General features: G+C 46.0%; 1 protein-coding gene across 1 annotated transcript; it reads left to right on the top strand.

The window, feature by feature from the left end:
- The first annotated feature begins 9,372 nt into the window (after window positions 1-9,372).
- On the top strand, window positions 9,373-11,265 carry LOC120685684. The gene has a single exon (XM_039967737.1). It carries the CDS (start codon window positions 10,178-10,180, stop codon window positions 11,234-11,236), a length of 1,059 nt encoding a protein of 352 aa, XP_039823671.1. The 5' UTR covers window positions 9,373-10,177; the 3' UTR covers window positions 11,237-11,265.
- The last annotated feature ends 1,716 nt before the right edge of the window (window positions 11,266-12,981 follow it).

The raw sequence follows: 12,981 nt of genomic DNA, 5'->3' as shown, positions 1-12,981 counted from the left end.
AGTTTATATATTTTTCCATTTAAGTAGTACGCATTTAAGTAGGAGTAATTTAAGTAGGGGTGAGTAATTTAATTTAATTAGTGCTGTAGTAGAACCATTTAAGTAAGAGTTTAATGATACTTTAGTTTGTAGTTACGTAGTAGTAAATTAGTTTAGAAAATTAGTACTACGCATTTATTATTATAATTGCAGTACTATTAGAGACGTGTTAGAATAGAATTAGTAAATTAGTTTATTATTATGATTTAGAATAGAATTTGGCATATGCAGTATAGAATTTGAGTGTCATCACGTAGTTATGAATACTTATACGTTGTAGTTGAGTTTCATACTTAGTTTTTACGGATTATTGAATAAGGTAGTGAAGTAAAGAGTATAACTCGATAAGTATTATGTGATATACAGATATGTCGAGCAAGATGCAGTTTCAAGTATTTTATGGTGACTACAATGTTTTGTATGGGCCAAATGGAGTAGATCTTTCTGCCTTTAAGTGCATATCTAGCACCATAGATAAACCTCTGAAAAGGAGTTTTGGTTCCATATATAAGTGGCTGCAGCGTGGGTTCCGTGTAGATCCGTTGACACATGTGATCACCATCCAGTCTCTTGTTAATTGGGAGGTAGAAAGTGATTTATGGGAATTAATGATGATACACAGCACTGATGACTGACAGAAGTACATGCAAGCACCTCTAGAGCGTGGGTGGCCTCTGGCCATTCTTGTTCAAATCCGGGAGAAGCCACAAAATGAAATCCAACATTGTGCAGATCAAGGAACTCCGAGTATTCGAAGAGAGACCAATTATGTTGAGCAAGATGAGTCAGAAGAGACAGAGAACCAAAACATGGGACCACAGGGCCTTGCTGATGAGGGAGAGAGGATACATAGCATTGTGGACGAGATGGAGGCAGAAGACCAAACCGCAATAAAGATGGAAGAATATGAGGGCTCATCTGATGACGAGCAGTATTCATTACCAAAAGAGTGGAATGAGCATGGTTTTGGCAGTCATGTCGCAGAAGACGTACGAAATCAGGAGTAGGAGTACAGAGGGAATTAGGTAGTGCAAGGTGCAACATATCCAAACATTGAAGCCGTAAAAGATGCTATGAGACTATGGGCAATATCATTGAAACGAGAATTCAGAGTCGTAAAGTCTGGCAGTAAAGAATATGAGGTGAAGTGTGTGAATGATGGATGTCCATGGCGAGTACATGCATTCAAGGGAAAATGGAAGTCGAACTGGAAATGTTCCATTGTGACAGAGCACACTTGTTTGCTGTCAGAAGTTCTTCCCTCGCATTGCAATATATCATGCGACTTTGTTGCAAAGCAAATGTATGGGTTTATTATGGACAACCTAAATTATGAGCCAAAAATGATTGTTCGACACATTGAGCAGACTTACCAGTACACCATTAGTTATTTGAAGGCATGGCGGGGTAAACAAAGGGTGTTCAAGATGCGGTTCGGCACATACGAGGCATCATATGAGAACCTACCTCGTATGTTATCCCAGGTTGCTGCTAGAAATCCTGGAAGCTTTTATGACACATACCTCGTACCAGTCGTGACTAGGGGGCAAAGAATTATGCAACGAGCCTTCTTTTGCATAGGTGCTTGTGTTAGAGCAATTCAATGTTGTCTTCCGGTGATCTGCATTGATGGCACATTTCTGACTGGAAGGTATAAAGGTCAGATCCTCACCGCAATCGGGGTAGATTGCAACAACCAAATAGTTCCGCTCGCATTTGCATTTGTTGAGAATGAGAACTTAGACAGTTGGTATTGGTTCCTTGAACGAGTGAAGGTTCATGTTGTTGCTGCACGTCCAGATGTGTGCCTTACTAGTGATAGGCATGCAGGTCTGCTGCAATCAATACTGAAATTGCAATGTGGAACTGCGACAACGCCTCCATTGTGGCCCGATGTCCAAAACAGGTGGTGCATTAGGCATATGGGTGCAAACTTCTATGATCACTTCAAGAACAAGGATCTTAAGAACATGTTTAAGAGGTTGTGCACCCAAAATCAACAGAGAAAATTCAATGCATTATGGCAGATGCTTGATCAGTTGACTGCAGAGCTAGTGAAGGTAAGGGCATCAGGAGCAGGCACGAGTCAGGCTGCAGAGGCTAGGGATTCAATTGAGAAGCCATTTTCACACTGGATTCGAGGTGCACCTAAGGAGAAATGGTCATTCCTTTATGATACCAACGGAATACGGTATGGTATTCAGACAACGAACCATGCAGAGTGTTTCAATATGGTTATGCGTTCTTGTCATGCCTTTCCTCTTGTGGGAATTGTTGAGTTCATCATGTATGGGTGCATGAAGTATTTCAGAGAGCGTTACACGGCTGCAAGCATAAACATCAGCAACCCCCAAATTCAGTTTTGCATAAGAGTGACACAATATATGCAAGAGAAGATTGAAAAGGCCAAACTGCACCGCGTCATATCGACAGGTACAATGGAGCATAGATTTGAGGTTCTATGCAAGGATAGAACTGGTCGTGGTATCCGTAGAGATAGGGTGGTACAGGAAAGTTTGATTACAGTAGATGGCAAAGCCTTCTGCTCCTGCAGCCTAAGTTATTGCATTTGCCATGCTCGCATCTCATTGCGGCATGTGCAGAGTCTGGGTTGCAGCCAGGAGTATTTGTTTCACCTTACTTCAGCAAGGAAGCAGCTGTATCCACCTGGGGACTTGAGGTATACGGGATTGGAATAGTGGGGCCTTTCATTCAGGATAATGAGAATAAGATGTTTATTCTTGATCCATCCACTAAGAAAGGCAAAGGCCGCTGTCAGACACGTCGTATTTGGAATGGTATGGACGAGTCCGAAGCAAGCAAGGCACAAAAGCGTTGCAGCCAATGTGGAGCATTGGGTCACAACTACAAGAAGTGTCCTCAGAATGCACTTCACGATGCTGCTGACGTCGGTCCTTCCGGAAATCCCAGAGATGGAGCACCTCCTACGTTCTGACGACCATCGGCGAGAATTGCTCGTGGAAGGCATTCGGTGTCATGATCCATAATTGTATTTCATTATTTGTAATATGTAGTAATGAAATATTTGAGGTATGTAATGAAATATTATTGTACCTATATGTCCAGTTTGTATGAAACATATATGTACCTATGTGTTCTCATATATTTTTGAATGCAGGTATGGAGATGGACTCCTTGCTAGACCCAGTTATCAACTCGAGCCACAGGTCTTACTTTGCAGCAGTTGAGCACCGAGCCCTAGAGGTGCTACGTCCTCGTCCACCTGGAGAGGCGATCTCTATACACCACGATTGGTGTGACAGATATGTAATGAAATATTATTGTTTATCACATATGTATTCGTCGGTATTCCTTTGTTTCGACAATTTTGTTTATTGCAGGTTACGTGAGGCCGGTCTACTGACTCTGAGCCGTCTTGTCGAGGTTGGGCCTATTCAGCTCGACCGATCCCTCCTGACAGCGCTCGTTGACATATGGAGGCCGGAGACACACACGTTCCACCTCCCGTGTGGGGAGATGACTCCTACGCTGCAGGACGTGGCCTACCTCCTCGGCCTCCCTATCGTCGGGGAGGCTGTAGGTCCGCGTGTGGTGGCGGCCTCGTGGAAGGATGACCTGGAGGCCCGTTTTGCTCTGGTTGACCGTGTCGAAGAGGCAGGTCCGATCAACCCACACCCGCGAGCAGCAGGTCCTTCGAAGACCTGGTTCCTACAGTTTACAGTACATATTCATTCCATATTTAAATTTAAGTGTTACAATTCACATGTTCCATTGTCAGTTGAATTAATTAATCTTAATTGTTTATGCAGCCTGCCCTGTTGGCTGTGGATGCCGACGAGTATAGTGTGACCAGATCGCTGGAGGCGTACCTACTTTGGTTGTTTGGTTACATCATGTTCAACAACACTCATGGCAACTCGGTCGATAGGATTCTCCTTCCGTATGCACGGGAGATTGCGGATGGGGACGAGGACGTACCGCCCTATAGCTGGGGTGAGGCGGTACTTGCAGCCACTTACCGTGGACTCTGCGACGGCTGCATGAAGACACATGGGAACGCTATCCTGGCAGGGTGCCCACTACTGCTACAACTTTGGTCGTACGAGAGGCTAGCCGTTGGTCGGCCCATGGTCAGCCACGAGCCTTACCACGGGGCCATGTACGGTGACGAGGAGGACGAGAGGCCCACTATAGGAACTATCTGGACTGGCGTTAGGTACGTTCACAACAAATCTAATTTTGTTATTCATTGTTACATGATGCATTAGCGCACTTTTAATTTTACTTATTCGGAATGCAGAGGTCCTGGGCGCATCCACAGGTTAGACGTGCATATCCTGAGTTTGTTTCGGAGCTCGACATGCTGACGCCCGAGGACGTTGTCTGGGAGCCTTACAGCCCAGAGGCTGTGGCTACTCATGCACCTGCAGGCTTGTCTTCACACTGCTCCGCGAATGCGAGCCTGTGGCTTACTACAGCCGTCCTGGTTTATGACATCGCGGTTGAGGCATATTGCCCCTGGAGATTCAGGATACAGTTTGGGCAGCGCCAGGAGTTTCCGGTGCCCACCGCGTTGGAGCGTGTCAGTCGCCAGGACCACAGGTAATTATGAATGAACTTGTCTCATACATTCGTGTCGAATCTAACGATTCTTCGTGGTCCACTTTTGTAGGTTGTCAAGGAGTGGCTTGCCGTGCTCTGATGATTGGCTCACCAAGATGCAGCCGTGGGTGGACCAATGGGAACAGGCAGACGAGCACTTGGTCCATCCAACAGGACCTCACACAGACAGCACCTTTAGGGCTTACCTCACCTGGTACTTACCCCGGACTAGGGCTCGTCTAGTTTATGTTGACACTCACCCGCAGCCACACCAGGCGAGGCCTCAGGATGGCTATGCCCGGCACCACGTGGAGGCACTAGCTGGCGCGGTGAGTCTTTTGATCATATTGGCATAGATATATTTATATTGATAAGATAATTCATGTATTTCTAACTGTTCCTTTACTGAATGGGTGCAGTTTCGCCTTTGCAACATGATGGAGACGGACTGCTCGACTTACCTGACGAGGGTACGTGCCGGATCCCCAATGACCCAGTTTGAGCAGACACAGGCATGGTCGAGGCAGCGTGACCAGTTGCGTCAGGTAGTGCACAACTTGGGAAGCCGTGTGCAGTACGAAGACAGCCACGGGTCGTCCCAGGCCTCGTTCTCGTTCCCGTGTCCGTCGACCGTGCACGGGCCGACGTCGCAGTTCTTCCCAAGTGCATGTAACGTACATATCTCTTTAAAATTAGATCAAGTGTTCCTATATATTTACTAATATCACAAACAGGATACGATCCAGCTACTGCGTTCGGCCATACTGGAATGTTCAGAGGCACAGCACCAGTTGGCGGACCGTATCCAGGGATGGTACCGGGGCCACAGATACCGGACTATACATGTTAGTTTATGTTTCGTATTTCGGTTTCTATATGTCATGATGAAAGACACGAGCGAACGCTAACATCCGCATTTTATGCGTAGGATTCTACCCCGATGCGGGCGCCGGACCTTCTTCTTCCTCCTTTCGACCAGATAACGAGGGTTTCACCTTAGACGACCTCAACAGCTTGACTCCAGAAGAGCCTGCCGCGCAAGGTGACCCCGATGTCTTGGGGTATTCACAGCTTGGAGGAGCACCACTTGAGATCTCTCAGCAGCAGACACCGCAGCCCCATGCGCGTCTTGAGCGACAGGTGAGGTCTCCGGATGTTCTCACTTACTCCGAGGGCCATGTCTGTGCCCAGCAGAGGGCTAAGAGGGTCCGACGCCCTAGGGGTGGTTAGATATATGTGATGTTTGTATCTCTGATGTTTATTTGTAATGAGATAGCTGTGGACCGCTTATTTGTATCCGATGTTTATGATTGTACTAGTTTACTTGTCATTTGTTTCTATAGATACTATTGATGTGAACTTGTTATGTTTGTGGGTTCCATAATGCTCATGAAATAACGGAAGTTCTTGCGAATTTTTTCCGTGATTTAATGAAGGAACCATTGTGTATCTAGCTCTTACGATGATGATGACTACACGCTCGAATAGCTCAAAATAGGAACCATAGTGTATCTAGCTACGAGTACGAGATCACAGGTTGCCACTGCTCAGCACGGCGATCACGGGTTTCCCAAATGTCGCATTCTTTGCCCAGACATACGTGACAAAAAACGACAACCCAATAGCAGTGCCCTTCCACCATTTCAAAAAAATGTGACAACACGGCAACCACACCAGCTCACCTTCAAAGCAGTCTCTCTGGCGAGTAAAACGGACCTGTCATTCTACAGCGAAGGTCTGTGGCGTGTAGTGGGGAAGGCGGCATCTAGGCGCGATCGACCGAGCAGCAGCAATGCAGTGCTGTGAGTCAGCATGCACAGAGATGCATCGAGTAGTCATTTCGAGAATCGAATCTAGCCTTTTCAGTGTTAGGTCATCTAGCCTCTTCATTGTGTTGTCATGTAGGCTTTTTTGGTGCATTTACACTCCACACTCCGGGTATCAGACCATTGTGCGCCTATAAATACTCCGAACTTTGTGAACTCCCAGCAGCACTCAAACATCAAAGCTCATTGTATACCCAATGTCTGGAGGTGGGTCTAGCGGGAAGAATTACTACGGTTTTGGCAAAGGAAAAGGGGGAAGAAAGGGGGACCCCATAATATGGGAGGGGCCTCTTGGACCTGATTCCTTTTCGGAACCAGTGTTTGAGTTTCCGCCACAGCAAAAAAGTGAATTTACCAATCAAACTCCTCTTCGACAATACGATAACCGTAGAGAACCGTGGACAAAATACAGACATGGTGAGGACTGCTTAGTGCAGATGTGCACCGACGGGATGGATGGCGGTCGGCGTTTCTTTAAATGTCCACACGCATGGGTAATACTCGGTTGTTTCATTTCTTTTTCTTCAATGAGACACCTTACATGAAATTTGTTTTGCAGTCTTCCGATGCTCCAGAAAACTGTGGTTTTACTAGGTGGGTCGATCCTGCACCAATTAATTCTGTTCAGGAGTTCATCGAGTACCTCCAGATAAAGATCTTTGATCTGGAATGCAAGGTGAACCATTATGAGGAAGTGAGCGAGGGTAACAAAAACGACGAAGTTGATGATACCAGCAATGCTGCCGGCTCACAGGATGAACCATGCATTATTCCTTACTGCAACTGCCCTTGTCACAAGAAGAAGGGTCATGCGCCTCCGGCACCACCGCCTGCACCACCTGCAATGGGTGGATACTGCGGAGAAGGCTCAATGCAGTTTGCTACGTGGGGTTACGGCTACTAGGACTACCCTAGTGCTAGTGACATGCTGCATCATTGTGTTTGTTCTGTTTTTTTTAAATTACCTAAGGCATGTTAGGTTAGTCCGGAATCTGTTTACCATAGTTTGCAACGGGTTCTGCCATGCCACTGCATGTGTGATGTGTGTTTCATTATCGTTGTATTATGATGTAAAATTTGATGGTTCACATTATGTAATGCATTTCTTAGTTCTTATTTATACACTTCAACGTTCGCCTCTGATCACTCTCGTATTTTCCATTACATACAATAGATGGTATGTTTATACTTCGATGCTCCATTACGACTAAGTACGATTCAAACTCGACATTATGTACATGTCCAGTGAATGCAAAGTTAGGTACGAGACATACATACAAGCATAATACAACATTAACAAAACTAAATGCGAATACATCTTAAACCGATGAACATCATATGTTATAGATCATGACATGAAATCATCTAGGTCATCATCCCAGTTGACAGATGGTGGTGCTGCAGGTAGTGTAGTATGGCTCGCCGAACCTCTTGCCTTTCCCTTTCTCTCTTTTCTGGATCTACGTTCATGTACAGGGGGAGGAATATCATGTGTTGGAGGCCATGGTTTGGGGGGCATGAAGTCATCCATGTCGTCATCCCAGTTAACACAAGTTTGTGCTGCAGGTGGTGCAACATGACTTGACGAACCTCTTGCCTTTCCCTTTGTCTCTTTTCTGATTCTAGGTTCATGTAAAGGGGAAGGAACATCATGTGTTGGAGGCCATGGTTTGGGCGGCATGAAGTCATCCATGTCGTCATCCCAGTTAACACAATTTGGTGGTTGAGGTGCTGAAGCATGACTCGACGAACCTCCGGGCATCTGTTCTTGCGCAGGCCAAGTACTATCACCCGAAGATCTTATCCACCTCCTTCATCTAGTTTGCGGCATAAGTCCACCGAAGATACATACCAATTTATGGAAATTTGGTATCGTTTTGTTAATCAACTCCGTGTCCTCGGAGTAATCCTAGCATATAATTAAAAAACAATGTTATTGTTTCATAAATATGGATTCGAAATGACGTACGGGATTACAACTGAATAAGAGTCACCTTAATGTGCATCTCATGCACCTCTGGCCGCATCCATATCTTACAAGAACTTTGTAAGAATCCAATGATATTAGGATGATTCGCAAGTTCACATACTCTCATGTATATCTTCCGACGTTCTAGCAGGTGTCCCTTTACATCTTGCGTCGTAATACCTCGAAATAATGTGAAATCTTTAAACTCTACTACTTTGGACAACACCATCTCTATCGTACCATCCGCTAACGGATCCAACTTTTTACAGATAACAAGATGGGTCATGATATCAAGTATTATACTAGATTTTTCTTCGGTCCATGAAAATCCTCCACAATTGGAGGCAGCCATTGCCTTATGCTGCAATATCAATAAGGTACTTTCATAATTCTATTTTAATTCATAATTAATTTAAAAACAAGTCTGTAATAGTGCTGAAATTGTAATACTAAACAAGTGTTCTAAAGCACCAAATCTAATTCAGCTAATCTGCTAATTAAATTAAATTGTTATACAATATCAATGGATTCATACGGAACTTACCGGTAGATCCCAAGTACGCAATTCGGCAGAGCTTCGCTGCTTTTCTTCTCCTCACCCCTCTCTTTTTTCCTGAATTTTTAGCCTCAAATGACAACGGGAATGGCGGCGAATGGCGGCCATGGCTTATATAGAGGGGAGGGGACCCTGTCGCCCCCCAACGGGCGACAGGCCCCTGTCGCCCCTGGGGTGGGCGACAGGCCCCTTTGCATTTTTTTTGCCCAGGGATCTCGTTGCGAATTTTAAAAAAAAATTCACTTAAGGCCTGTCGCTCTATGGGGGGCGACCGGGGGGTATTTTTGAAAATTTTCAAAACGGACATATATTTTTGAAATTTTGATTTTTTAAAAATATAAAAAAGAAAAAAGCGCCTCTCCCTCTGAGCCGCCCTTGCCCTATGGCTGGCTGTCAGTACCCCGGTCTTGGCGGGAACGCCTGCAGAGATGGGCCGACGCGTTAGCAAGCCCAATGTGCGCTTAAGTGGCAGCGAGTGGGTGTGATTCGTGCCTGCGTGCACAGCCAGGGCCCAGCCCATGTAATAGCGATCCGCTTAAATACTCGAGCGAGAGAGAGCTGGAGAATCATCGATCAACTTGTATCCTAAACCTTACTCCTCTCGCAAGTAATCTGTCCTCCGATCACCACATTCCGTGTTCATTCCTCTGTTCTTCTCCTTTCTCTGCTTCTTCCCCGTCTCCCACGCTAACAATTGGTATCAGCTTCCTCCGATCCTCGGCCTCCCTCCACTACCCGGATCTGCTTTGGTCCTTCTCGAGTTCTTCTAGCGGCAATTCGTCCGATCCTGGAGTCCCAAGCTTCTCACGCCCACTTTACGCGTTTCCAACGCCGTCTCGGTGCTTGAATCCCGACACCAAGCTGATCCTGGCCGAGCTCGCCAAGCGCTTCTCCGAGCAGCAGGCCAACTTCGACAAGCGGCTCGACGACCTCGACACCAAGCTCCAGCGCCAGATCCAGGGCCTGGAGACCGCCCAAGGCACGCGGATTCAGGTCGTCCAGTCTGTGGCGGCTTCCCTCGAGGAGTGGCGACCAGGCGTCGACGGCACGGTCGACGACATCCGCCTCGAGGTCGGCAAGCTGACCGAGCATTGGGAGCGCGCCCTCCGTGACGGAAAGAGCGGGGAACCTCCACTCTTCGCCGTGCCGATCCCGGCCGCTGCCGGATCCGCCACCGAATTGCCCAACGGGCACCGCGTCGACATGCTTAACCGGGAGGGTGACCACGGGGTCGTCACGACCATGGTGCATCCCCCGGGCAACGGTACATTGTCCGTCCCTCCTACCCCATTTCCCCTACCACAGCCGAGTCGTCTTGATTCCCGCAGTTCTACCTTCGGTTCTCGGAGTCACTATGTCGGGAAGTTTCCTAAGATGAATTTTCCCAGTTTTGATGGCCAGCAACCCAAGTTGTGGATCCATCGCTGTACTGATTATTTTGACTTGTTTGATATTGATTCTAGTATGTGGGTGCGTTTGGCCGCCATGAGTTTTACAGATGCAGCAGCACACTGGCTTCAGTCAGTTGAAAAACAGACCCGTACCTGCTTTTGGTCTGAATTCACTGATTTGGTTCTAGATCGCTTTGGTAGGGACCATCATGAGTTGTTGATCCGGCAGCTGCTTCACATTAAGCAGACCGGTACTGTCCTAGAGTATATTGATAGATTTTCATCTATTGTTGATCAGTTAGCAGCCTATGAGTCCCAGTCTGACCCTCTGCATTATACTATGAGGTTTATCGATGGCCTGAAAGAGGAGTTTCGATCAGCTATTTTACTCCATCGTCCAAATTCTCTCGATACTGCCTTTGTTCTTGCCCAATTGCAGGAGGAAGTATATGATCCTGGCAAGCGTAAAGAACCTAAGAAGCCGGATTTCTCTTTTGTGCCGAAAGTTACTCACAAGCCTGTGTATTCGTTGCCAAGCCCCCCTGCCAAGTCTGACAAACCGACGCAAGACCTTGAGGCGAAGAAAACAGCCGGTTCTGCTGAGGAAAAGTGGCAAGCCCTCCGTCGTTTCAGACGTGCCAAGGGCCTTTGTGAAAAGTGTGCTGCTAAATGGTCCAGAAATCATGTGTGTGCAGATTCAGTGCAGCTGCATGTTATCCAGGAATTATTGGATATGTTCGATGACAACGAGCAGTCCTCTCAACTCAGGGACGAAACTCAGCATCAGGATCAGTTATTTCTCACTCTCTCAGTGGCTGCTCTTTCAGATGTGCCTGCTCCCCACACTCTTTGTTTGTCAGGTCACATTTAGGGACACCCTGTAGCCATTCTGGTCGACTCTGGCAGCTCTCACTCCTTTGTCAGTTTTTCCTTGGTTCCCGTGTTAGATAATGTTGTGAATTTACCAGCTGTTCTCTCTGTGCGTGTTGCTAATAGTGATCAGCTATCATGTGGTTCTTTCATTCCTCAGGCAGCTTGGTCAGTTGATGGGTATTCTTTTACCTCCAATCTCAGAGTTCTACCTCTGTCAACTTATGACATCATATTTGGGATGGATTGGTTAGAACAATTCAGTCCTATGCAAGTTGATTGGAAGTAGAAATGGCTGACTCTACCATATAATGGTTCTAGAATTGTGTTGTATGGAGATCAAACTGCATTACCTGTTGGTTCTGTCATTCAGGTCTACTCTATTGAAGTCCAAGTATTGGAGCAGGAAGTGCTAGTGTCTTGGCCACCTAAAATTCAGCAGCTGATACAAGAGTTTGCTGTGTTGTTTGAGGTTCCTACTGCTCTACCCCCTGCAAGATCCTGTGATCATGCTATCCCATTGCTACCTGGTGCTGCTCCTATTCAGGTTAGGCCATATAGTTATGCTCCTGCACTTAGAATAGAAATAGAGAACCAGATTAAGGAGATGTTACAGAATGGCATTATCCAGAAGAGTAAAAGTCCCTTTTCTTCTTCAGTAATTCTTGTCAAGAAGAAAGATAACACATGGAGGTTTTGTGTAGATTACAGGTATCTGAATGCTATTACTGTCAAATGCAAGTACCCTGTCCCGATTATTGATGAGTTCATAGATGAACTGTCTCAAGCATCCTGGTTCACCTCATTGGATTTAAGAGCTGATTTTCATCAGATCAGGCTCAAACCAGGGGAGGAATTTAAAACTGCATTCCAAACACACTGTGCCTAGTTTGAGTTCAGGGTGATGGCATTTGGACTCACAGGGGCACCCGGCTCTTTTCAGGAAGCTATGAATTCCACTCTAGCTCCCTATCTCAGGAAATTTGTGCTTGTCTTTTTTGATGATATCTTGGTTTACATCCCTTCTTGAGAAGCTCACCTGCACCATCTCAGGTTAGTGTTTGAGATTCTGGCTAAAGATCAATGGAAAATTAAGTTGTCCAAATGTACCTTTGCACAACAAGAAATTAGTTATTTGGGCCATGTCATTAGTGCTCAAGGAGTTAGTACTGGTCCTGCTAAAGTGGCTGTTGTGACCAACTGGCCAATTCCTATCACTGTAAGGGAACTCAGAGGATTTTTGGGACTTGCTGGTTATTACAGAAAATTTGGGAAGCACTTTGGCATTATATGCAGACCCCTTACTGATCTCCTTAAGAAGAACACAGTATTTGTATGGACTTCTGTTCATGAGGATTCTTTTAATGCCCTCAAACATGCTCTCTGTACTGCACCTGTCCTAGCACTGCCCAATTTTTCTAAGCCATTTTCCATTGAGACAGATGCCAGTGGTCAGGGTGTTGGGGCTGTGCTTATGCAGGAGGGTCATCCCTTGGCTTTTCTCAGTAAAGCTCTTGGGCCTAAATCTCAGGGCTTGTCTACTTATGAAAAGGAATACCTGGCAATCTTGATGGCCATTCAGTAGTTGCGCTCTTATCTGCAATATAATGAGTTCATAATCTACACTGACCAAAAAAAGCCTCACATAGTTGACTGAACAAAGATTACACACTCATTGGCAGCAGAAAGTTTTTGCCAAATTGCTTGGGCTGCAGTACAAATTGGTATATAAGAAAGGTACTAAAA

This window comes from Panicum virgatum, chromosome 8N (assembly GCF_016808335.1).
Source record: "Panicum virgatum strain AP13 chromosome 8N, P.virgatum_v5, whole genome shotgun sequence".
Taxonomy (NCBI): domain Eukaryota; kingdom Viridiplantae; phylum Streptophyta; class Magnoliopsida; order Poales; family Poaceae; genus Panicum; species Panicum virgatum.
This window is presented reverse-complemented; position numbering and strand designations above follow the sequence as displayed.

What these genes read in the sequence shown, in the direction of transcription:
- LOC120685684 (XM_039967737.1), top strand. Translation starts at nt 10,178, where the DNA reads ATGCTTAACCGGGAGGGTGACCACGGGGTCGTCACGACCATGGTGCAT.